Below are 26,731 nucleotides of genomic sequence, written 5' to 3' on the forward strand. Positions count from 1 at the left end.
TGTATCGCGAGCGGCCCAAACGACCGGGAGGTCACGTGCAGCTATACAAATACTGAAGGACAAAGGTGTACGCGCGCGCGCACGCACGCACGCCGCTATTTTACGCAGGCGATCTTTGTGACCGTCTAAAGCCGATGACGTCACCACCGCGCCAGTTAGCGCATCCCAGTGAACACAGCTGGACGTGAGTGAACCTGAACAGCTGATGTGTTCTGGTTTTGCAGGATTTCACTCCATTGCGTCTCTTGACGCAGCTGAATTGTTTGATAGACTTGAACTCAGACTTAGTGGCCAAAGGAGCCCGTCTGGTGCTGCGTTCAGGCCGCATGGGTCCGCCGTAGATGTGACTCACGGCGTCTCCATCACGGAGTCGTGACTGAGGGGGACTTGACTGGGCTCTGTCACGGCACAGCACGCGCAGCAGAGGCGCGAGGCAGCGAGCGCACTCAGACACGCACAGGTGGGAGCGGAACCACCGCAGGAAGGAAGGCGCTGAAGTAGCGCCACCTGCTGCGCAGTGACGCAATGACGGGTGTCTGAGACGCTTCACGAACACGTCCTCGGGACCGAAACCAGACCGACTCTCCCAAAAACGCCGCTTTAACGAGCTACAAGCGTTCAGCACACAGAGAAGCCCCATAACGGCTGTAACTGGTTCCAAGCAAAAGCAGTCTGGATACAGAAGGATGGAAGAGGTGGTTCACAACAGCAGAACTATTAAGTACAGAAATATATTTTTCTGGCTGTGTCTAATTAATTAGGTCTGTGCAGTGGAAACCTCTGTTAATGAGCTGCGGTGCTACAGAGCTGGAGCATCATGCTCTACAGTTAAAAATACAGTTCATAATCTGCATAGAAATACGATTATCAGCTGTTTAAGCATCTGCAGTGTGGTGTTAGATTCATTCAAACTAATCACAATGTTGGACTGAAACAATCCCCGACTTTTGTTTACCGAACACCAGACACTCTGGATGTTGACCACGTTAAATGTTTTACACTTAAAAAGAAATGTGTGCGTGTTTAATAAAATATGCATTTGTAAATTAATTCTTTCAAGAAACTAACAAAATGATTTGGTCCAACCGAAGTTTATTCTGAACATTGAAAGACAACAACGTACAGCATCATCTTCTACAGTGATAATTATCAGCAGGCTGTCGCTCATATATTAACTCTCAGATAGCAGTAGTATTATACACGACCTGGAACAGAGACAGTAAGAAAAGGTTCAAACTGAAGCAGGTTAGTTCGTACACTGTGGAGAGGTCGGGATGGACGTACTGTCTGGGATGTAAGACAGCTTCTTCATCGTCATCATCATCAGATTCAGTCTGGGTAAACGCACACATTCGCTCACACCTCCCACAATCAAGGTGCTGCTGACTGATAGATCTGACTGGACAGTGGCTGGTCATGAAGGTAACTACTGGTTGTCTCTGGTAACTTGGTTCTGTAACGTGGCATTAAATTTAATTCAACTAACTAGGTCTTATTTTAGTACGTTTAATGGCATTTGTTGACAGCTGAAAAGAACAGAATGACTCAAGTGTTTAAATGATGAAGCTTCTTGGTTAATGGTCAGCAGAGTCGTAGCGCTGCTGCTGGTTTGGGTGTGCAACTGGTTCAAATGCTGCTGTACTGGTGCACCGCGGCCTTTGCCTCTGCATAGTGACAGCTGATCTCAGTAGCAGCAACAGCTGTGAGACGCGACGCCTGTTGCTCCAAACATGAACGAACGGAGTTACAAGACGGTCCTCACCGTTCCGTCCGTCTGAACCTCCATGTTTCAGCCACTTCATCAGACTCTATGGGGCATCATTACCCATTAGTTTTTAGTATTAGCGTTTCTCATTGAACCTATACATATTTAGCACTTTCTAAGATCATGTGGCGTTCAAGTGTTGAGACAAGGCCTAAACAGAAAAATACTGTACAAAGTCAGGGTCCCTTTACATGCAGCACCTCAAAGCTGAACGAAGACTTCTGTGAAAAGCACAAGAGAACGTGCAGTGAACTGTACCGTTAGTCAGCCAGCCCACCTGGACGCACACACGCACACAAACACACGCACACACACACACGCGCACACACACACACACACACACACACACACACACACACACACACACACACACACACACACACACAGAGTTCGGTGTGTGTGTGTGTGTGTGTGTGTGTGGCGGTTCAGGCTCACTGCAACAATGAAGGAGGGCTGGGATTGTCACACTTGTCACCGAAGTGTCTGATGAAGCAAAGGGAGAGAAAAAAACAGCAACGACCCATCTGCTTCCCGGTGAACTGGACCGAACCAAACCAGACTGGACTGAAGTGGACCTGACTGAAGGAGGCTGGAGTGGACTGGTCTGAACGTAACAGCAGCTGGTCTGACAACACAACTGGTTCTCAGAGGGAACCTCCTGCTCACAGTTTCACCACTTGAGTCAAATGTGGTCTGGAATGGAAGGTTCAGTGATTTATCAGAAGCTGTACAATAAAGTAAACGTGCAGCATTGCTGAAAGTATCAGACTAGTGCTGAAACATAATACTACTTAGATTTGCTCTTTTTAACCACCAGGTTAAAGCTCTTATGATGTGTCTCCTCGTCAGATGCGACTTTCTGATAAGTATGGAATTAAAAAAGGAACGTGTCTGGAAACCAAAGTATTGACACCAGAGGCAACAGTGTAGATAACGTAGTATCCAGACTACAGTAGAATTAACATGAGGAACATGAACAATAACTTTCCTAAATTAGTCAAACTACAAAAACACAATGAGTGCAGTTAATTTTCCAATTTCCAGTTTTCCATCTAAATATATCTATATAATTATGTGATGTGGACCCAGGTTCTAACCTAGATTAAACAGATTAAAAGCGTAAATATGTTCAAAGATATGTTTTTGACATGTGCTGCAGCCACTGTGGCGAAGCGTGAGTCGGTGAATAGAATAAAAACCCTCACGCAGCACAACAAACTGCTGCAGCAGCGTCCGTTACAGCGAAGCAGACCTCTGTGACTCATCTGGATCTGGGGAAGTCCCTCACTGGACCCAGCTGTGTTGCTTTAATTAACTGGAATTAACAGATGTCCTGTAGACTCTAAGACATAAAACAGACCAGTCGAGTCTAATCCAGCCCAACCTGCGGGTCCAAATCACCCAAGCCGTCTCCTTTCATCCAGTCGAGCTCTTAATGTCCTGCATTTAAGGTTCCTCGAACAGCTGGAGGTCCAGCCTGACAACGATCTCTCCTGTGGGAACCTCGTGGAGCAGCAGCCTCTTCGTGATTGGTCCCTTAGAACCCTGGTCCTTTTTTATTTCAGCCAACCGAATCTCAGTCCTGCCGAGGAAGTCTGAGAAGGATAAAGGCGTGACCACGTGAGGATGACAAATCAAACATCTGCAGGTGTGTGTAGATACTGACCGTCAGGCGAGAACTGGTCACGTTCAAAAACAGTGATACAGAGGACGTCCTGTTCCAGGTCCTTTATAAAAAACTGACAATTGGAGTTCCACTTAGGATTCAACGTGTCCTACAGAGAGACACGGAGACACCACATTTCAAGCTTAAACAAATGAAACCTTTACAGCGTCCCAGAGGAGCGCAGAGCACAGGAGGCAGGAACATGCTCATACCTGCAGCGTCTTGGTGATATGGCACTGGGATCCCATGGTCACCTCGCAGTACGGGTTACTCTTCCCTGGAAATACACACAAGTACCTGCTGCTGTCGATGTGTGGATGCAACCAATGGCTTCAAACGCGGAACAACTGCTTTGTCTGCTAGGTGTCACGTACCATGGGAGCGACAGGGCTTGAGCTCGATTCCCTCCACGATGTTGACCATCAGTCTGCCGATGCCTGTAGCCCTCTGAGAGCGAACTGAGACACAGACAAGTCACTTCCTGTTCACCAAAAAAAACAACGATGGATGCTGGGATGACGGAGCAGCTGATACCTAGATAAGCCTTCTCTCTCTTCTTCTTCTCCGTCTCAATGAAGAGTTCTGAAGCAGCCTTAATTTTCTGAACCCACGCCGTTCTGCAGGAACAAAGACAAATAAAAAGAGCAGCGATGTGGAGTAAACTGTTACTGTGACACCAACGCTGGACCCGGGCAGTGAAAACATTACCGTTCATTGATGCTCTCAGCTCTGAGTGTGTAAACTCTGTCTATGTGGGAGATGTGGAACAGAGGCTCGTCTCCTGACGGGTCCGTTGGCAGCTTCACTAACACTTCATTTAAGAAGATTGGCTGAAACATTTACAACAAAGGAAGTCAAATGTCTCATTAAAGCAACAACAACTACTGTGAACCCACGAGTGGCCTGTCCTCACCGTCTTGTACATGCGGTACTGCAGGTGTGTTTTGGAGGAGAAGACTTTGTCGGAGCCAGATGAGCCCAGAGGTTTGGTCACCTGAGAGACGACAGGAGGTTTAACTGCAGCGGAGCTGCGACTGTAACGAACACACACACCAACAGACTCACCTGCGTCAGCAGCAGGAAGTCATTGAACAGGAAGCCGTAGAGCTCTTTGCTGCTTTTGGCTTTGAACAGCTTCCCGCTGTGGAGGAACTTCCTGGGTCCCAGACAGTTGGTGACAGAGTTAAACACCAGTTGCTGAAGAAAAGGGAACGAACGGAAGTTATTATTCATCGCACAGCGAGTCTGAAATGAGTGAAGTGGTTACACAAAACACGCATCACCTCCGACAGACCCTCACACTGGACATGGGCCTGAATCCACTCCAGACGATCAGAGTTCTCCTTCTCCCGGACGCCCTCGTTCACCTGATCACCAGCAGAATTCAACAGGAGCAGAGGGTTTGCAGGAGTCTCTGTACATGTTCAAAGTGTGTGTGTGTGTGTGTGTGTGTGTGTGTTCACCTGTGAACACAGCTCCTCTGCTTTCTCCAGAGCGGCCTTCAGGTGGCTGTGGTCTGGATGCGACTCTGGAGTATTTTCTAAAATCTATAATAAAAATAAAGAATTGCTCCAAGGTGAAGCAGCATGTTGACGAGCAGCATACGTACGAGACGCATACGTACGTTCTTGATGATGAGCGGGTAGCGCGTGACTCTCTGCATGGGTTTGAGCAGGAAGCTAGACAGGGGCATTCCTTTACACCTGGGGTCCATGGCCAACCTCTGTCAGGGCAGGAGGAGAGCTTCAGTGTGAGGGAGTCTAAAGTCTGGGACTGGTTTTGACAAATTGTCTTTGTCAACCTTTGCAGCTAATCAGCCGCTTTCCTGCAGCAGAGCATCTGTTACCTTCAGGAAATCTTTGATTTCAGGGTTGTCGTCGGTTTTCTGCTGGATCAGCGTGGCGCCGTTGAGCTGACACGAACAGAATCTGACCGAGCAGAAGATTTGAATGAAGGACTTGGTGGGGGGAGGAATGGAGTCAGGGTTTAGAGCAGCTCATGGGGAGGTTAGAGACTGAACCTGATGTAGGGCTGCATGTGAGGCAGCTGGTTGGTGAGGATGTCGCCGATCATCTTCACCGGCATGCGGTCCCCTGACATCTTCTTCCTGACCCTCAGAGCCCTGCGGAGGAGAGGCGAGACGCTGGCTGTGATGGAGCTGCTCGTCTCAGGCCCACGCGGAACAACCTGCTGTGTGACAGGGCGTCTCCTTACTTGAGCAGCTTGATGTTGCACATGATGAGCTCCTTCCAGTTCACAAAGATCATGGCTACTTCTTTCTCCGTCAGCAGCTCACACTCCAGCAGAGGTTTGTGGAAGATCTACACACGGACACACAAATTGTGGACGTTACGGAAGACGTTGGCAAGTTGCCAGCGCTTCGTGTCTGTGCGTTCACCTCTGTGACGAGCTGCAGGTCGTTGACGTAGTTCTCCTCGGTGACGATCAGCTCGTGGATGTATCCCTGCCTCTTCCGCTCCATGGGGCTCAGCATGTCCAGCAGGTGCAGGTCAGCGCACCCTGGAGCACAAGCACACAAGCAGACACACACAGACGTGAGTGAAGGCGTGTTGACAGACTTAGAGGTGGTGCCTGAGACCAGCAGCATACATACCTGTGGAGGTAAACGGTGGAGCTCTGCAGTGTTTGGGTCAAGAATTTATTAAATGCGAGTGTGATGTGCTCAGCGACAGCATGGTTGTGCACTAGTGTCGTATGTGTGAGACAATCTCTCTGTGCTTGTCAGAGGTTCTCAGTTCTATTTTAAATGACGTTGCAACTGATGACACACTAAAACATGTGTTTCTTTCTAAAAAACACCGAAACCTTTTATCTACTTTTTATTTGTTAACGTTTGGGTGCAGGTAAAGCTGCGTTAATCTATCTCTGGCCACTGGGGGGCAGAAAAACATCACAACAAGATGAGAAACGGAAATGAAATATTTAATATATAAATATTAAGCAAAAGTATTGAATTGAAATTGTAAAATCTTTATTTAAACACATGATACAACAGGAGCCACGTGGGTCTTTCACAGGAAGCTGTCTAATGTTTATTGGAGGTAATCGACTGCAGTCAGTCTCAGAACGTTTAATCATCAGGACCATCAGAATCTCCACCAATAAAACTCAGGACATTTCAGCATCGCTGCTATTCTACCATTCTGTACACGTTATTCATTCATTCAAGTAACGCCTTCCTTTTCCTTCCTCTGTGCATCGATCTGACCATTCATGTGCAGAAAACTCATTCATGCTTTAATTCCTCTCACACTCATTCACTCTTTCTTTCATGCTCACAATGACAACAAGTACTGATTGTATTAGGCCTGGCTGTTAATCCATTCACCCATTCATCAGAGTAGCTATTAATATCCACGCAGACCATAACCATTCATTAGATTCATTATTAAGTAGAGGTCTTCTCTATTTTCAGTAGACCACACTACACCAGAGCCATGTTGAGGGGTAGAACTGGGCAAGATGGGAGTTTAACAATTAAATAATAAAAGACATAAATGTTAAAGTATAAGTTGTCAGGCTTCCGCCTCCACCATTTAACTTAATGCTAATAAGGACACGAAGGGAAGCATGTAGTAAAACAAATACAGTATTAGCCAGTGTAATGTTGATGCGGCTCTTGTGTAGCATGGCTTTGGTTTAGTCAAGATTCACTCCGACTCAACCATCGGCTAAGAGATCAATATCTGATCTTAAAACAACCGATTCTGCTAAAATGCTCCTAAGTAAATGTCATGTGACCCAGTCTGGGCCTCAAGTCTCAGTTTGTTCAACAACCGATGTTTCTTGCTTCATCAAACAAAGAGAGCTTCACGTTCAATACTGACAATGAGGAGCCGACGGATCCCATCAGGTTCATAAAAATAATAACTCTATTGCTTTTTTAAAAAAGGTTCATTTCATCCACTGTTTGAGTTTCTGATGGTAAACATTAAAATCACAATACTGTCAACTGGAAAAAACAAAAACAAAACGATACAAATCAGATATGGCAACTACTATAATACTAACCTGTTGCTATACGAGCAAGTAGAACGGTGGTTCTGTTGCCGTGGCAACAGCATAATTACAACGAGTTGCATGTAACCGTAGTGACTGCTAATATAAAGCAGATACTGTACACTGCTTGGGAGCGAGGCTGTGCTGTCGAGACTCCACGTGAGGCTCAGTAGCGTTTTTGGACTTGGATCATCTTTGTAACAACACTGTAGTTCTGAAATGTTCTGAGCTGCAGAGAACAGCAGTAACAGAGCAGAGCAGGGTCCACGGCCTCGGTCCTGTGCCTCAGGACACTTAGCACCAGTTTCAAGCCAATTGTGTGAATGAATGAATGATAGTCATGACCCTACGGTCGAAAGTCCAAATTTGAGAGTTGAGCCACAAACAATTTGAGGTTTTGGTCTGATTCAGTGTGAGATGAGCAGAGTCCTGCACCAAATGCTCAGGTTAGAATACAACAGCTGTTTGTTCAATGACAAGAAAGTCTTCAGAGATATTTTAGTTATGAGCTCTGCACATCGCAACGCCTAAGCTAAGCTAAAGCTCAGCTCATTATCTTGTTACCACAGATGGCAAATGAGCACTTCTCATCCAACCTCCAGCAGGAACACAAACAAACATTTCCCTACATGGTAAACTCCTCTTAAATGGAATGATTAGCACATTTGATGATGAATTGTTGCACCTCTTCGTCTTTTTCCCCTGGACTAGCCCTCATCAGTGTGACAGTGTCTCATCATCATCATCATCATTGTGACACACAAAATAATAAACATGTAAACAAAACAAACAACAGAACATTTAAAGTCATTATAAAGTCATAATGTTAAACTTACTATGAATAAAATCGCTTTTACTGTGTAAAAATGTGAGTGTGTGTACTGTACCATGTTTCAACTTGTGTAATTTGGTTAGCTGATACGCTGAGCAGCAGTTACCGCATGGCTTTCATTTCAGCCCTGAGCTTTGGCCTTAGTCTCACTCCAGCTGCCTGCTCCCTCCTATACCTCCATGCCAAATAAAGGTAGAGAGAAGAGCAGCAGTGGGTTCAAACTGGTCCTTTAACTACAGTGGGATGCACCTCAGTACTGCCTTATTACTTCTCCTCTCCTTTCCTTCATCTTCTTTGTGGGGGAATTAAAAACAGAAAGAAGCAGTGAAGAAAAGGAAGCATGAAGGAGTCGTCTTTGGCTTTCAGGAGAGGAGAGGACAGGTGCACTGAGCATGTTCCTCCAGCAGATAGTGGGTCTTTCTGTGAAGCTGTGGGAGGGGAGGGTTAGTGATGGGAATGGGGTGAAGCCAGAGCTTTATCCATTGACAGGTGAATAAAGCTGCTGAACCAATGGCAAAGAGGTTACAATAGGAATCAGATCAGAGGAGAAAAGAGGGGATGAGCTGAGCTACAGACTCTGAAGAGAAAGTCTCCCATAAAGCCACAAAATGACCCACTATCCACTTTACCAGGCTGAGATACAATAGGGCTGTGGACAGGTGTATGTTTGTGAGTGTGTGAGTGTAGTCAAAACATGTTCACCAATCCAATCATGGAGGAAGGAGCTCAATAGTCTCATCTCCTCCTTTAATCTCCTCTCCTCCTTATCTAAACGCCTCACAAATGAAAGAGAGGAAGACAAGAGAGAGGAAAAGCAGAGGAGGAGGAGGAGGAGGAAGAGGAGTCCTGACTATTGACCTCCCTCCTGCTGAACAGTGCTGTTTGGAGCCAGAGCCTTAGATAAACAGAGTTTGGCCAAGTCCAGTCAGAGCCATGCATAGACAGAGTTGACGCCACCACAGGGCGTTTTAACGTTACAGTCTGTCTGTCTGTCTCTGGCTTCAATTGGTGGAGAGTCGCCATTTCCGGGTCATGTGACCTCTTGCTGCTGTTCCATTGGTTGAGTGGCCTAGTGGGCGTGGCCTAGTGGGTCTCTTTGAGGGCTTTGAGGAGAGGGGGGTTCTGGGTAATGATATGATCCTAGAGAGAGGACGACAACAACAACATCAACAAAAACAACTAAACAAAACAACAACAACAACAACAACCAATCGGGTGCTAGGTGGGTGGAGCGTGCAGCAAGACAGAGTGTGGAGGTGTGGTCTAAGCTAGCATAGAAATAGAGTTACAAGAGCAGGCAGCTGACAGTTTTTGCTAGTCTTATTCGTTGTGAGTTCACACACTACTTTCCACACAATTACTTTTATTGGACACACTGTGGCATCGTCAGCTTTAACGTTCTAACACAGTGGAGTCAGTTCAAATTAACAGCTGTTGTCTCCGCCCTAGAAACTCTAAGTCTATAGTGGATCATGCTGAGGGGACACATGCAGGAAAGAAAGAAACGTTGACACTAATGCTGCACATACACACAAACACATGCACATACATACAACACACAGACACCACCCAGAGGTGGTGCATGACTGGGAGGTTATCGAAGAGGCCCGAAGGAGTGTAGAGGTGAAAGGTGAAAGGTCAAACCAACCAAGGACCAAAGACAGAGAGGGACAGCATCTCCACACCTGGCTCTGGGGTGTGTGTGTGTGTGTGTGTGTGTGTGTGTGTGTGTGTGTGTGTGTGTGTGTGTGTGTGTGTGTGTGTGTGTGTGTGTACTCACACTGCGTGCTCGGGTCCGTATCTGTGGTGAGTTTGACATAGTTGCTTGGAAACAGACCCTCCCTCCCGTTCAGCTCTCCTTTCCACCAATCACAGTCGTCCTTGTTGAGCACCGTGATGACCTGACCTTTCTGGAAGGCCAACTCATCATCGTTCTGGGCCACGTAGTCGTACATGCCAATCACCTGACACAGAGCTTCAGACACAGGCAAGCATGATGGACAGTATGTCAGCAAGAAAAGTCTCTAGTATTGTTGGGATTGTTTTAGCTTTAACACACACAGACCAGATACGCAGATAAAGGCTTCTGAAGTAACTCATCATTAATGTATTTAAAGGTTTATTACCAGTGGTGGCTGGAGCCAGTTTAGGGGGGGTGGGCTCAGTGGGTGTCGTCTTACTGGTGCTGGGACTGAGCAGCTTTACATAGTTGGCTGGAAACCAACCGATCTGGCGCTTCTTGCCCCGAGCCTGAAACAACCAGAACGAAGTTAATATTTGTGAAATGGAACACGGTAAAAACTGCAGATAACAGTAAACCTGATGTTCACACTACAGTTGTCAGACAGACCATTTCAACATTACTGGCTTGAACACTGTACCTGCAGCTCGCCCTCCCACCAGCCGCCTGGGTTCTTCTTCCTGATGAGGATGAGCTGTCCTGGAGCCAACGTCAGCTGCTCTGCGCCTGTAGCAGTGTAGGGTGCGATCACCTGAGCGATCTCTGGAGGATAGTGGATGAGAAGAGGTTGGAATTAGCTCTGTTTGTGCAGATCCTAGTAACTGCCCTGGCTGGCTGCAGATACTGTTCTACGTATCTGCTTATGTCAGGGCTGCTAGAATCAATTCAAGGTGACTGGAATATCCCAAACAATAAAGATTTGGCTCACCTGGCTTCTTTCCCAGGCTTCCTGTCTTGCCTGCTGGTCCCAGTGACTAAATATACAATAAACATTTAGAGACTCACCCATTACAACAATCTCTTTTTACTTTTATTTTTTAAATCAGTGGACCTCTCATCATCATCATCAACAAAATTTATTCTCCCACCTCTGATGCTGAGTCCCGTGGTTTGACGTAATTCGACGGGAAAACTCCAGTTTTATTCCCGACCAGCCCCGTCCACCAGTCCCCTTCTTTCCTGGTCACCATGACGATATCTCCCTGCTGAAAACTGAGGTCCCCTTGTTCATTGCTTTCGTAGGTGTACATGGCCACGTACTCTGAAAGGGACGAGTGAACTGAGTCAACCATAAATATCCATCTGATGTTTGACAACAAGAGCGTTTGGGTTTGTTCATCTTACCTTCACCAGATTCGCTGGGCTTTGTTGGAGAAGGGGAGGGTCGTTTTCCGTTAGGTGGGCTCTCTGATAGTCCAGACTCACTAGAGGGAGCAATGAAGGAATTAAACCACTTAAAAGAAATTTTACAATTAGCTACTATGTGAGGTCTGGTTTACCTACCTAGTGTTTTTGCTGCGTGCTGTGGCACCAACAGGGGCCGTCATGGTGGCGGAGATGAGCTTCACGTAACTTTTGGGGAACCAGCCTCTCTGTCCGGTCTGTAGTTCACCTAACCACCACATGTCCTGCTGCTCCAGCACCGTTATTATCTGTTTTAGATACAGTAACAACACTTAGTTCTGTTCAGGTAAACAGGATTCACCACTTGCAAAATTGGGCTTGTAGAGTTTTACCTCATTTTTGTTGAAGTTAAGGTGGTTATCCTTTTTGGCTCTCCATGGATACAAGGCCTGAGCCTGGAGGCCTTCCACCTTCTCCCCCTGACAAAAGAAATAGGCATGAGCACCGTTTAATTGATGCAGGACCAGAACCCTGACGTTGAGTTGGAGGGTTTCACAGTGCTCCTACTTGGCCCAGTACAGGTGAGGGAGAGGAGCCCGTGGTCATAGTTGCAGGCGTGAAGGCGGAGCGTTGCCGTAGCTGTGCTGAGGGGACGCTGAGCGAGGGATTTTGACTGGTTGAGGAAGTGGGCCACGCGTCCCACCCCTCGCTGTCCGACTGGCTGGCTGCATTTGAGGGCCATCTGAAGATGACAGCACATTTGTCGATCTGCCATCTGAATGCTGGCACAACTAAGACAGGATATTTGTAGAAATACTCGTCTTATTTAGCAAGACTCACGTGGTGCTGAAGTCGGCCCAGTTACTGTTGGCGGATGACGTGGAGGATGCTGCGTGCCCAGGGGCGGGTGGAGGTGTATTAATTGGCTGCTGGGCTGAAGTCGGAGTAACTGAGGTTGTAGCTCGCAGGCTGATTGGTGCTTCACTCTCCGGTATCCGTTCTGCATAATTGGCTGGAAACCAACCAGTCCTGCCCCTAAGCTCTCCTCCTAGCCAACCGGGCTCCCCGGTTTGGGATTCATCCACCTGTCAGAGCAGAGGGACTGGGTTTTAGCACAGACACAGAACATGGGGTGTGTGTTCTGATTCATGGGAAGGCAGAGCAGCAGTGCCAACAACACACACAGCAGCTGTTTAGGGTTGAATACCAGGAAGCAAAATAACCACATTAGTAGAAATCAAATTACAAATGTTACATGAGCTCTGATGATGCTCCTCATCTTGTACTAACAAGGCTCTTTTTTAGGATTCAGAACAAAACAATGAAATACGTTTGCAATCAGACAGGTTTGCATGCAAGATGGAAAAGGTTAACGAATAAGAAAAAAAAACATTTTGTTTTGTTTTGTTTAACAGATACAGAACTTTGCCGGTTCTGAGCACCTGAAACACAGGTGACCTTCACCACTGGACCCCCTCTACTAATGTAAAGGCCACAGAAAAAGGAGGTGATGTCAGACTTCTCCACTAATCACGCGAGAGGAGGCCTGAGGTTCTATATTTCTGTGGCTCACACAAGCACAGTCACATGACGAGCATGAAAACATTTTCACATCAGATTAGGATGACAAAGCTGCATAGCCATTCATCCACCGCCAAATGAATGAGCATGGAGACGGCACAAGGTGAACCATAACAGCAAGGGCTTGGATGAGAGGCTGGTGGAGGAGGGTGGGGGGGATAACTTACCCATTCCCCCTTCACCTTCAGTTCGCAAAGCAGAGGGGAGAGAGAAATGTTAATTCACTCACACACCACACAAACACAGTGAAAATTCATATACATGGAGAACTGCCACTGAATGTACTTTATGTGGAGGGCTAATGTTTAGGGAAGTAAACAAACACATACCATGATTATATCTCCAGGGGTGATGCTGATTTCATCATGGCTGCGCGCATCAAATGGATACAGAGCTCTGTAGTAAACCACCTTGACCGGTTGCTGTTGCTGCTGTTGCTGCTGATGCTGCTGCTGCTGATGGTCGAAGCCGCTGGCCGACGCCTTCTGCTCAAACAGGCTGGGTCCTGGAGTTTTCTCTACTGCAATTGAACAGATTGATGAAGATGTAGAGCGAGGCTGCAGTGTTCATTAGAGGAGTTCCAGAGGTGAACATACCTGCTGTAGCCCAGGGGTCTGCAGGCTGACTGAACAGCTTGTTTAGTTTGTCCTGCATGTCCTTTTTGCTTCTTGTACTGTCTTCCTTGTCGTCTACTGAGCGTATCCCTTTTCTTCCCTCTTCTTCTTCCTCCATCACTCTCCTCTTCCTCTCCTCCTCATCCTGAGTAACTCTGTTAAGCCAGGCATGAGGCGTGGACACGGAGGGTGGGCTAGGAGCTTTAGGTGCAGAGCTTCCTGGTTCATCCCTCCAGGCCACACCATCTTCTGACCTGTGAGATGAGAAACAGGTAGTGAAACCTTTTTTAATGAAGAATTAAACTGGAGTTATGTTTAGTCTTCAGCTCTGTCTTACTCTCACCTTTGCTCCTGCAGCTCAGCCGACTTCCTCTCCAGCTGGCTTTGTATATGAGACTGTGTGTGCGTGTCTCCATCTAGTTCTTTTTGTTTCTGTCTCTGCTGCCGGCTGTGGATCTCTCTTAGTTCCTGCAAGGCATCATGGGATACAGGAAGGAACAGCGTTGAGGAGGAGGTGGGATCACAGGGCTGGTTGCTATGGGTTACCAGTGACAACATACAAGAAGAACAACAACAACAAGAACAACAGCAGCAGCAGTAGCAGCAAGTATGTTTTAGAGAGTTGATCAAGGCAAGCTCCGCCCCTGAGGTGACAAAACCACCTCACTGGTAACCATGACAACCACCTATGAGACTACATGTTACTCTGTACTTCCTCTATGTAGAAGATCTGAAATGCTGGGTTGTGATCATACATAACATGTATCAAACATGTTTGCTAGGCAGCAAACAATGGGTTAGTTCATTTTCTAAAGCGAGGGGAACTTAATAAGCTCTTAGGGGATCTAATGACAGTGCAGGAGGTGTCACCACAGCTCATGGCTGGCACTGACTGGGGCGGAGCTTGCACAGTTTGTTTGTGGGAGGAGGTTAGAAATAAGCAAAAAAAAAAAAAAACAGGCCACACGTGGAGCTACTGGGTGTTGATAAGGGGTGGGGGTGCTGTGTAGTCATGACAACCAGCTGTGCCATTAGAACACACTCTGTTACTATATCAACACACAAGGCAACTGGTGTGTTTCAGCCAAACAACCTATGTGAGCAAACCCAAACAGGAAACAGGAAATAGAGGACAAATAGAGACAGACAGCTACCCAACCATCACCCTGCCACAAAGTTACCCCCAATAATGTTCACAAGCTGCTGCTACCTTCTACACGTTTGGCTGAAACATCCTTTATTACAGTCCAGTCAGTGCAGAAATCCAATAATAAACCACCGGAATGGCTCCTAATCTACACATCAAACAGTATCAGCTATGGGAGCGGGGTAAGCGTTAGCTAACACTAGCCTGGTAAACGAAAGCTGGGACACTAAAAGAAGAGGAGGATGGAGGAGGGAGGAAGAAATAAGGAGGAGGTGATCTGGGAAAAGAAATAAAAGAAGTCACTGAGTCACCGATGGAAAAATAAATGGGATGATAATAAATAAAGAAGGAGGCAGGGGTGGCGGGAAGGTTGGCTCAGGTGTGGACCATAATAATGTAGGTTATCTGAGACAGACACACCCTGACAGCATACACACACTCCTGTAGACGTCTCTGCTACACATATATACATACACATGCAGAGCATCAGCCACGCTTTAGAAACAGACACCCACTCACAGGCAACTCATCGTCATGTGTTATCTGAGACGTAGCCTCAAAAATACTTATACACTGAATAATGTCTAAACTATTACACACACCAGCGGTTGGACATCCTGGTATCATGTACGGTTGACTCCATGACATAAGCTTTATTTGTTCCTTTACAAGGTGTTAGCCCATGCAACAAGAGGCACCTGTGACTCATTAAGACGAATAATGTGCTGCGACAAGTGTAGCTGGTTACAAAACAGGTTCCAACCCACAACTGAACAGTGCTTGTCTTTTTAGCGCACATGCAACAGGATTTAACAGTTGATAACTGGGCCTGTTTGCAATGACAACAGATAAAAGCTTGGAACAGAAACGTATCTGATGTGTTTGATTCTAAAAAAGAGTGATGTGTCATTTAATAATTTTCAGCTCAATGACCCCAGCGAATACAGTACTTGACTTACAGGCTGGTTTTCAGTGGGTTTCTGTTGCTGAGGTTTCCTGATGATACAATTAGCTTGGTTTTGTTGTGGCTCAAGTTAAAAAGTGGGCCAGCACAGAGAAGGCATTTAAGAGTTGAAAGTCTCTTTCTTGTCTCTTCTATTCTACAACAGGAGTCTGAAACCAATCCAATGCAAAGGCTTCCTTGTGCCCCCAGTTTGCCATCAAAGGCGGAACCATGACCAATAGTCTTGTATTTTTTGCCGTTACGGACAGTATTTGCTGTAGTACCACCCCAGTACAGCAGTGGCAGTGTGCTCTACCTGTCTCCCTCTCTGCTCCTCCTGAAGCTGGCGTCGCAGGGCTTCTATCCTGGCACAGTGGTTGGCATAGAACTCACACAGAAACTGGTATGGGCAAAGGAGCAAAAGGCCAATGTAGGGTATAAATAAAGGAGTAGAAAATATAGAAGGAAGGGTTTATCATGTGAATTTAAACAAAGAACATAACAGGAAAAAAATATAGGAATGAGACATGGAAAAACAGGTTGAGGAAGCAGGAATGAAACATAGAGAAGGACAGAAAGCGCAAGCAGAAGGATCATCAGGAGTCCCAGTGGGTGAAGACGAGAAGCCAAGCAGTGGGACAGGAAGTGGTGCAGAAAGGACGTCAGTACAGTCAAATACAGTCGACACCTCAGTGACCTAAGCCTCTGTTGACACCACTGAGACATGACTGCACCTTACTGACGATGGTTGGAGAAGCGCAGAGGACGTGTTCCCTCTGCCGCATACAGTCAGTTACGATGTCTACGCAGAATACAACCGAGAACCAACTTCATTTGATTATACACTGGAAAATCTATTTATTGAGCTCTGTGACCTCTCGCTTTCTGCCTTTTTTCAGAACCGGACAGTGGATTCATTTCCCTCTCTCTGACCTGAATGTGTCTGAGGAAATGACAGAAGAAACATGGATAAAATGTGATCTGCGCAGAACTGATCGACTTCTGTTCTGCAACCCAAGAAATAAAGCAGGTTGGTTACTACTGAGAAGCTGACGACCAGATGCAGTTGTGTGCAGATGGCTCTCTCCAGAACATCAACATTAATATACACAATAACACAACAACATGAATACACCAGGTAGCCAGCTGTAAATACCAAACACTAATACTGGGAGTGTCTTAAAGTGAGGATGGAGTTATGAGAAGCAGGACAGGACGTGATCCCAAGCGTCACAATACCAATCCAACATTTGGAGCTTCAAAGTGTTAAGCATTAAGCAAAACCACTGGATTATTAAGAGTTCATCCCTTAAATGTGTGTTTAGTGTAACTGATTTGAATTAATTCAGCAACCAAGTCATGTATCTGCTGAAGGGACGCATTATATTTGTTAGCATAAGTTTTAGGTTGTGCTTTTGGTGAAACTTTACTATGATGTCAACACAATACTGTGTCAGTGTGAAGAATCTACTATTACAGAGCACAATACTTCTTGTAGACCTGTTCCAGTTCATTGTATTTGTTCGTTAGGGCCAATTAGTCATTCAACCAGGTTTTTAGCTGGTACAACTAAACCCTTCTCTCCTGTTTTGTGAGAATGCATTGGTTATTTAGCCATTTACCTTCAGCTGGGTATTGAAAGCATCTATTTCAAGCAGTTTGGCCCTCGTCTCTCTCTCCACAGCATCCAGCTGCTCTCGGAGCTGCTGTCTGCTCGTCTCCTTCTGCTCCACAGCCTTCTGCAGGGACGACAGACTATCGCCTAAACGCAAACACACAAATCAGAAACTCTCTCCAATGCCGGGGTAAAATAAACATACACGGAGCACATAAGTATGACTTTAGTGTTTGTGGCACTCACGGTGCAGACTGTTCTGTTGTACTTGTTTTAGCTGGTCGCTGAGACTCTGTTTATCAGGAATGAGTCTGCCGAGCCATTGCTGGGAGTCCTGCAGACAACCATCAACATGAACTTTAAGAGACCTCAGTTATAATCATCAAATTTTGTTATAATAAATTATTCATAATACATTTAGATCACAACAGCACTGCATAAACATACTAATGGGACACTATGTGTCTCAAGTTTGTGTTTATCTGATAATTTTTGCAAACCTGCAGCTGCTGCTGGAGCAGGGTGATTTCAGCAATGCGTGTTTCCCTGGTCTGATTGGTCTGTTCCACCTCTCTGCGCTGAGCTGAAAGGCGAAACCGAACATCCTTCAGTTTGCCCTCCAGCTGGGTCTTCTTATCATTCTAGAGAGTGGGAAACAGAAACAGATGGAGACATACAGTATATTGTGTTTCTGCTGAGTGTATGATGCATTAGGTGATGGAAAGCGAACCTGTCATATAAATTCTCATGCAGGAGGGTATGACAAGTTGTGACTGTTAGACTGACAAGCTCTATACAGATATTGTGCAGTGCTGCCTGAGTTTGATTACCAGAGCTTCCAGTTCAAACTCCAGCGTCTTCTTCCTGGCTTTCAGCAGCACGATACTCTCCTGCTCCCGGTTTCTTTGAGTGAGAAGCTCCTGGCGACGTTGCCGCTCCCACTCCAGCTGCCGCTGCCGCTCTAACTCACGCTTTGCAGCCTGGACAGATGAAGGACAGATGTAGGACACAAACTGCATGACGCAACAACCTCTCATAATTTACTACTTCACAGTAGCAGCTGAACTGGTACGTGGGTGGTGGTGAACACTGAAAGGCCTCTGCAGCAGTTAAAAGTAAACTCAGTCCTAACACTAATTAAAGTTTAAATACTTGCTTCCTTTTTTCTCTTGCAGCTCTTTCATACCTCTCTCCTTTCTATCTCTTTGCGTCGCTCCTCCTCTCGCTGCCTCTCCAGCTCTCTCTGTTTCTCTAGTTGCTTCTCTAGCTCCTGTTGTCTTCTCCTCTCCTGCTCCAGACGCTCACGCTCCTGAAAACACAGGCAAATAACAATGATTTGAATTGTTGTTTTATTTGCCGCCGTTTGGAATTAATGTAAATAACTTGTAATCGCAATGGCACGTGACTGCACTGCAGCGATTACAACTCCAAATATTTATGTACAAACCATAAATCACGATCAAAATAAATGTTAACAGCACACAGTGTGAAATTCAGGAAGCAGAGAATGAACAGTTTGCCTTTCTCTCCTGCTCTTCTCTCTCTAACGCAGCCAGCCTCTCCTGCTCCTTCCTCTGCTGCTCCTGCAAAGCCTGACGCCTTTTCTCCAATTCCAGGTTTCCTCGCTCAAAATTCTCCCGCTTCTTATCCTCAAATGTCACTGTGGATAAGGAAACAGAGATGAGACACGGAAAGACAAAGCTGCTTTAATTCTGACTGACGACTTTAACAATTAACTACTGTTGGTGAAGCATCCTTCATTTTCACAATAAGTAAAATGATGGTAGGTTAACTGCAAATCAAGAATCTAAAGCCCCAGTTTCACCTGTAATACCAGTCATGTTCACACCCAGCGCTGTCCAAGACAAATCACCTGGTAGTTTCTTTTCCTGGCTGCTTTCTGTCTCTTCCTCCGTCTCTTCCTGGACGCTCTTCTGGTCTGACTGAACACTGTCACTTCGCACACGCCTTTAACACAGTAATATTAGCAAAAACCATTCGCACACACAGCTATTAGCTATTGTTAATGATAAACAATGCATTGTGTATAAAACAATAATCACTGAAATGCTCTAATATTGATGAGTATGATTCAGTGATTAAGAACATAGTCTAGTGCATATACCTGAATGTTGGTGGGAGGTAATCAGGAGGTAACACAGGGGGGAGGGGTAGACCTGACATAGCCATGTCTATGAGGTGCATGGCCAAGATAAACTCCTCAGCTGTTAGCTTTCCATCCTGATCAATATCTGATAGGCTCCTGCAGAAAAAAACACATTAGACACATTGCAGCTGAAGCAAAAAGCTGGAGAGAACTCATTTCATATTCAAAGCATTAATGCATTTTCTCCAGATTAGGACAGAATAATTACATTTCAGGGAATAACTCATGTACTGACCATATTGTTGCCAGCTGGCTCTGAGGAAGATTGGACTGCATCAGGATGGTGCGAGCCTGGGGGCCTGGAGCGTGCACACAGAAACTCTGACACGTCACAATTATACAGAAAGAAAGAGCCACAAACACAAAACAAATATCACATATCCAAGTATGTGTGTACCAGTGAGGTGTCCACTCATCATCTTGTCATGGGAGTTAAAAAGCTGTCGGTACTTCAGCCTTGATGACTGTGGAACGGCCCAGTCAGGAGGAGGCTGACTAATAAAAAGAACACAAGACAGTGCACAAATGTAACTTTTAGCAAAAAGGAAAAGAATTATTTAAAACTAAAGCTCAGAACTCTTTTGTTTTTCTGTAGATGGCGTTGAAGCCACCATAGAAAGATGTTACATACCTAGCAGCATCAAACGACGTCCCCTTCTGTAACTTGGTACTGGATCGATTAAATGATTTGCTGACAGGTGGAGCTGAGGCACAATAAAAGAGAGAGTACATGTTAGTCTTAGGCTGTGGACAAATACTTAACTTCATTAAGTTCAAAGAACAATAACACTTTCATGTCCATGTTTCCTTTTTTGTAAATGTAACGTTTCTTGCTATTTGATATTTGCTATTTGATATTTGACCTTCTTTCTCTAGCTTTATAAAGGAAAGATGAACCTCATGGAGTAAACACCTGGATGACTGACATTTTTTACAGATACAATCAGTGACCCTTTACGCGAGTGGAGGGGTCATACAGACACACACCACCACCCAACTGTCTGTAGTGTAAACACAACTAAGTCCTACATCCTGTGCAAATACCAGCTTTGAACCCTTGCCCGCACCCATAACTTGCATAAACATGAGACTAAACTTTCAGCGGGACTCTTGTGTCACCTTGGTGGGAGAAGCCTGAGATGGGCTGCATCATAGCTGTAGGTGGAGCTCCGTTAGCGATGGGCTGGGGGAGGGGTGGTGGGGCAGATGAGACGAGAGGGGGAGACACCCCAACGGGGAGAGGAGGAAGGGGGAGTGGGGGCACGCCTGTCAGAGGAGCTGGGATGGGAGCCATGCCTGCAGAAAAACATACAAAGCTCTGCGTATGACTGAATTTCACATTAAGTATTTATGGTAGTAAAGCACAGCTGTCAGAGGATCTGAGCCTGAAGCAGACACCATTATTACTTTATACTGAGTTTGCATTTCAACTTTATTGATCAGCATTGAAGGAGAAAGGAGCAAGATGCAGAGAAAGAGGTAGAGAAAACATCTCCTACTTGACCTTTAGAAAACAAAGAGTGACTCATCTGTCAGTTTATTAGTACAGAGTTCTAGCACTGCATTTGTTCAGGGACATCAACATACAAACTGTCAAGGGAAGAACCAAAGAGTCATGTCCACAGTATGTTGTGACATTACACTGCAGTGTCTACTGTATAAACTCTAAGAAGCCGAGCATCATGAAGGAGCTGCATAAGTAGCTTAACCTGCATGTAGGACTATTATGGAACCAATGGTGTTTCTAAACAAAACTTTGCGAAGCAGCAGCTGAAGTAAACACGAACACACTTTGAAACGTTCCCTGTCGCCTGGGCGATGTGTGTGCTGTGCCTTACCAAAGCTGGACGGTGGGCCTAAAGGCAGCGGGGGCTGTTTCATACTGGGAGGAAGGGTGGGGGGCAGAGGGTGACCCTGGAGTTTCAGCTTGATGAGCTTCATGGCGATGGAGAACTCATGGATGTCCATACGGCCATCGCTGTTCATGTCAGACAGAGCCCTAAAGGTGAACAGAGAGCACTGCTGGATGGGTGTGAACAGACCATGGGGAACCTGTTATATAATTTAATTATGAACCAAGCAGCTAACAGGACATGTTACCGTATGACTCACCAGATCTGGGCGAGGATGGGAGGGGGCAGTCCTGACTGAAGGAAGAAGTTCCTGGCTTGGTCACCTGGCAGATAAACCCAAACAGGATGTGAGATTCCATCACACGCTGTAACTAGAGTTAATCCTGTGTTACTACTGTAAATTTAGACTTATTTTCATTAACACACACAAATACCAAGGATTTTCATGCTCTGGCAGACACAAACAACAGGCCCTCGAGCATCTGATCTCACCTTTATGAGTTGGAGCGAGACAGAGATAGTGTGTTACCTGTGATGTAGCCCCCAGCAGTGGGAGAGAGGCTGTGGAACTGCTGGTCATGTTTGGCTCTCTCATCCACGGAGATCAGAAACACATCTGGACCTACCAGAGAAAATATGTAACCCAAAGGTCAAGAAAGGCCTGGCACAGCCACAAAGACACGAGAAGAACAGCTTAGTCATGAGTTACAGTTCCTGCTAGTGGATTCCTGTTAAGTGAAATGAAAGTGCGTCAGCTCAGAGGTTGATGAGTAATGATAAAGACTCCTCGTCTTTATCACGTGTGTGAAGGACCTCTTCAACACACTCGCGGTTCATTTGAGTATTAATGGCCTCGCTCAACAATTACTCCACGTGTCTCCACTTTGTCTTGAACAGCTACATCAGATCAAACAGCGGTTCCTCGTTTGCTGTCCTCTGTCCTCTTTTACTGACAACACGTTGGGTGAATCACAGTGACTCACCTTTCAACTGGAAGAAAAACTGCTGGCCAATCAAAACATCATTTCCTCTGAATGCCCCCGCTTGGTAACTACACTTATTCATTTCCTTCACTGTAATGGTCTTTGCTTGACAACTACTAGAACAAAGTGTGCCTTTTTTTTACTCCCTTTTTTATTGTGCTTTAATTTTAACTCCTCCTAAGATCTGTGTGAACAAAAGCAAATTATAGTAAAACCAAAGATTTGAGAGTCTTTTGATTTGAAAATCAAAAGTCATTTAAAATATGCAAATTTTAATTTATCATTTCATGCCAGTCTCTCACAAACACTGACCTGTGAATGTGGTCGGGAACTGCGCCATGGTTCACTCAGTCTTCTTCAGCTGCACAACACCTGAAACAACACAAACATAAGTGTGTCTGATTTAATGCTTCCATTTTCAGTACATCACCGCTCAATTACACACTAATACACAAATCATTTATTAATACAACCATGTTACATTAGCTGCATCTGACTACTGAGTGGTGGTTCCACTGTGAAGGAGCTAACAAGCTAGTTTTGCCAGATGCTTCACCGTGGATTAAAGAAGCAAATGGTGGCTGGTCACCTGCCAAACGTGGAGACAGAGTCCCCACAGCCTGGCAGAGAAGAAAGGACTTTCCAGCACAAGTCCAGAGTTAATCTCCCACTATACATGTGAACTTTAATTTATAAAACCGTGGCCTGACTCTCACAACAACACATCTATGAAGTGTATGTGTGTGACATAACATGGTAATCAGATCCAGAGCCGTCTCCCTTTCTTCTATTCTCGTGACTAACAGAAACTTAAATATGGGTCGCTGTTTCTTACAAATAAGACAGTGACAGTGTCTCCCTCGGTTATTCAGACATAGCTGTGGACGCAGAGACTATTTCCTCACTACAAAACTTTTCTTGGCCTTTGGAGGGTGTGTGTGTTTTTCATTATCATAGTGGGAGGACAAAGTACCAGCTTAACTAGGTCAGAGGAACAAAGACCACCCTACACGAACACACTATTCCATGGGTGCTGCTCAGAACAATAACGTTGAGCAACTACAGCTAGATTTTATGCTTTAAAACTCTTCTTAAGAGTAAATGAACTGTTGACGCCTTACATGACCACAAACCAGTGACCATGTCAGGGGAAAACAACTGGTCCCAGCTGAGCACAGTTCAAAAATGAGGCTCATCTTATTCTTTATTTATTATTGCAGATTTACAGCTGGCAGATTAGTTGAGATGCCTGGTTTGGAAAACCACTGTTTTCAAATTGCAAATAATTGCTTGTGTAACAACAAAGCAAACACCAATCAGGTACAGAAAGATTATTTTAAGATGAAAAGATTTAAAGATCTCAAAATATAAAACAATATTACAAAATGAATTTAGCAGACATCTGTGGCGTGGTTTACATTCATCACAGGGGGACAGAAAGAATAGGACAGCTTGTTATTATTTATTGGTACAAGTTAATTAATCTAATAATGAAAATAATATTAATGCAGCTAATTAATAAGTGCTGTGACAGATGTTTAAACTAAAGAAATAATATCAAAGACACATGATTTGAAATGAGAGCATAAACATGTTCATCTCCATTTGTCTTTCCTTTGTCACCAGTTTTTGGCTAAAGGGTTTATTCTATGTTCTGTATTGTATTTATGGGATTACTCTGTATAATTAGAACGCTGGGATGTAACTGGGGCGCTGGTCTGTGGCAGATGCCTGTATAAACCCTCGCATAAACAAACACACACGCGCTGTGAGGACAGCTTCACCACATGATACAGATTAGAGTTCAGACTCTTGTGTCCCTTTGTTCCTCCCCCTCATCTCGCTGCTGACCCCCGCCGACATTCCTCATTCCCTCCTCCATCAATGAATGAATTTGGTACAAATGCAAACCAATAATGCCGGTTAAACTCAAACTAACTCACCTCTTGTATCAGCCACATGTGCAATGACTTACTGTAAGCATAAGATGACATGACCTGCGTTAAATATACAGCTTCTGCCTCAAACACACTCAGTGGTCCCCTACAGTCTACCGACAGGCTCGCTCACGTTGACCCTAACCCCTGTAGCTACAAACTATGACAGTATTATCACACTGCTGTCAAATGGTGAGGCCTGTGAGGTGACAGGACCCACACCCACACAGGATTACCGCTGCAGTCTCTCCAGAAGCTCCTCCTTCACCTTCCTTCGGCTCGCTCTGCACCAACATGCTATCTAGCCTCCACAGCTATCACATCCAGAACAAGACCAAGTAACAGTATTTAATGACATGCCTGAGTTATAAGTAGGATTCGAACAGCTGCTTAGTTTTAGACACTTTAAAAGTTTCACTCTTTCAGTGGCTGATATTATGAATTCAGATCAGAAAATAGGTCGTCTGAAGCAAAAACACAAAGGGTCACCCCCTTGAACTCAGATGTTCCAGCTGAACTCTGTCTGAACTATTTGAAATTAAGTGTGTGTGATTATGTTGTGCTGGACCTAAAACAGAGACCTAAACATCACTTATAACCGAAAGCTTACCTCCTAGCATGCACTGTACAAACACTGCAAAAAGGCCTCTGACGAAAATAAATAAACTGAATTTGTTAACTTTATGTACGTTGCCAAGGTTTCAAAAGAGGAATGCCTACATCAATACTGACAAAACGTATCAGAGGTAACAGAAGAAAATGAGGCATAATAAAGGCTACCGAGTTACTCTAACTTAATATTGGTGTGTGACCTGTCTGAATGAATAAGGATGCAACACTGATAAATGTTTTGTCGCATCTGTATGTACTTTGTATTTGTTTTTTTTTATTTTACGTCTGTGGATCAATGTACCAATGTCTTCATTATTAATAAATGTTACTGAAATAAACATATCAGAAAAAAACGCAGTAACAGAGAAAGTTTTAGGCTAACCTTTGTGATCGATTGGTTGATAGCTACACAATACAGCCATTGATCTAAATGAATGTGGAGAGGTACTGCCAAATACTTTTGTGACATAGCTTCATTGAACAGAGCTACACAGAGATATTTTATGATTGGCTAAGATTCAATAGAAATACGTTTTTACAGTAATAACAAGACCTAGTCGGTAAGTTTTCCTACACGTCACAGAGTAAGATTTTGTGGTTGTTGAGTAACAAAGTTGTAAGAAACGTTTTGTAGCATTTGCTGACTTGACAGTGCCAGACAAGGGAGCCAGCGGCTCAGTAGAGTGCACTATACAAATGAGTCTTGTTAAATGTAGAACATGTAGCAATACTGTGCTAAACAAAGGGCCCTGCTATAATCTACAGAAGGTGTTAATGAAAAAGACACAAAATGCAAACGTTTCTGTAAAACTGCACTTTAGGACGAGTTTCAACACTAACAACGATGTGAACAGGAGTCAATATTTGAGCAGAAGCAAAACGTGAGTTTCTACTCAATGGACATAGTATTTTTATCTGCAACCCTCCTCCTACTTTTTAGTACCTGGCAGCATCCATGTTACCATAGAAACCAGTCCACCGATAGAGTTAGTAGCCATGTCTATAAAGTAACGTTGAATGTTTAAATTCACGCGTCATTTCCTGTGATAAGCCATTTGCCTCAACAACCAGGGGGACCTCCCTGCAGACAGGTCACTCAGGCGGTTGTTTGGACAGAACATGTAGGTCGATGAGCAGCTCTGCCTGACGAACCTCAGGGTTATCGTTAGCAAACCAACGTGCGCCCTGGAAGTCGCTTCCTGCTCAGGCGTTGTCAGCAGCCTTGAGGATGCACCGTCCTCGTCGGCCCCATCCAGGTTACTGAGTAGGTGAAACTCACCCACAGATAACAGCAGTCGATCAGGTCACAGGCAGTGCAGGAGCAGTGATTTAACATTAGCACTGTGGCTAACTGTCCGCCTACTGTATTCATGTGGCTCCCCTTTCGCGTTACACAGACGAATGTTGAACGCCTGTTACTCTTGTCAACACCACACCCGGACTCTGACGATTCAAAACTACACTGGACAACAATGACAAAATAGCAGTCCTAAGGTTAATAATATCTGGGCAGCTAGCTAGCAGGCTAACCACCGAGAAGCTAACGTCAGCCCGCTCAGGGACATTCTTTCACATCACACACGCTACACTCCGCTCTTACCTCATAGTTCAGTTTCCATCGTACAATATTACATAAAGCAGCTCGTTGCGTCTTTATGTAACCATATAATATGGTACACTGTCCAAAAGGGTGTTGTTTTATCACAAAAACCCTCTCCGCTGAATCTCCCGTCTCTCTGAAATCCCGACCGACTGAGGGACAGCTGGAAAATGGGGTAACGTTGACGCAACTATCGCGAGATCTTAGAGTAACTAATACAACATGACCGTGTAACCTCGCGACAACGTGCAAACCGATTGCTTGCTGGGATTATAGGGATGATGTGAATTGAAAGGACACATCGCTTCTGT

At 45.1% G+C, this 26,731-nt stretch overlaps 1 protein-coding gene across 4 annotated transcripts; it reads right to left on the minus strand.

Annotated features, from left to right (window-relative positions):
• Window positions 1-1,075: 1,075 nt before the first annotated feature.
• On the minus strand, window positions 1,076-26,595 carry itsn1 (intersectin 1 (SH3 domain protein)). Of its 4 annotated transcripts, XM_029174865.2 has the most exons (47): window positions 26,421-26,595; window positions 22,584-22,643; window positions 21,818-21,910; window positions 21,548-21,611; window positions 21,274-21,434; window positions 20,555-20,731; window positions 20,067-20,139; window positions 19,833-19,930; window positions 19,671-19,734; window positions 19,394-19,531; window positions 19,142-19,236; window positions 18,789-18,928; window positions 18,455-18,577; window positions 18,099-18,248; window positions 17,769-17,909; window positions 17,515-17,602; window positions 17,276-17,415; window positions 15,970-16,053; window positions 13,907-14,031; window positions 13,546-13,817; window positions 13,279-13,469; window positions 13,117-13,131; window positions 12,209-12,453; window positions 11,936-12,110; window positions 11,761-11,847; window positions 11,528-11,676; window positions 11,369-11,448; window positions 11,113-11,285; window positions 10,953-10,998; window positions 10,665-10,786; window positions 10,410-10,533; window positions 10,064-10,258; window positions 5,830-5,951; window positions 5,646-5,752; window positions 5,452-5,553; window positions 5,278-5,359; window positions 5,056-5,154; window positions 4,895-4,978; window positions 4,715-4,798; window positions 4,497-4,628; window positions 4,345-4,425; window positions 4,140-4,261; window positions 3,966-4,048; window positions 3,806-3,889; window positions 3,644-3,708; window positions 3,432-3,540; window positions 1,076-3,360 (listed from the first exon to the last, which is right to left on the minus strand). In XM_029174865.2, the coding sequence occupies exons 2-47, from the start codon at window positions 22,609-22,611 to the stop codon at window positions 3,212-3,214; spliced, it is 5,361 nt and encodes a 1,786-aa protein (XP_029030698.1). In that variant the 5' UTR covers window positions 22,612-22,643; window positions 26,421-26,595; the 3' UTR covers window positions 1,076-3,211. The 4 variants fall into 4 exon arrangements, with proteins under 4 accessions (XP_029030698.1, XP_029030700.1, XP_029030699.1 ...); XM_029174867.2 differs by lacking the exon at window positions 15,970-16,053; XM_029174866.2 differs by lacking the exon at window positions 13,117-13,131.
• Window positions 26,596-26,731: the final 136 nt, after the last annotated feature.

The sequence above is a fragment of the Betta splendens genome, chromosome 15, assembly GCF_900634795.4.
Source record: "Betta splendens chromosome 15, fBetSpl5.4, whole genome shotgun sequence".
NCBI classification, from domain to species: Eukaryota; Metazoa; Chordata; class Actinopteri; order Anabantiformes; family Osphronemidae; genus Betta; species Betta splendens.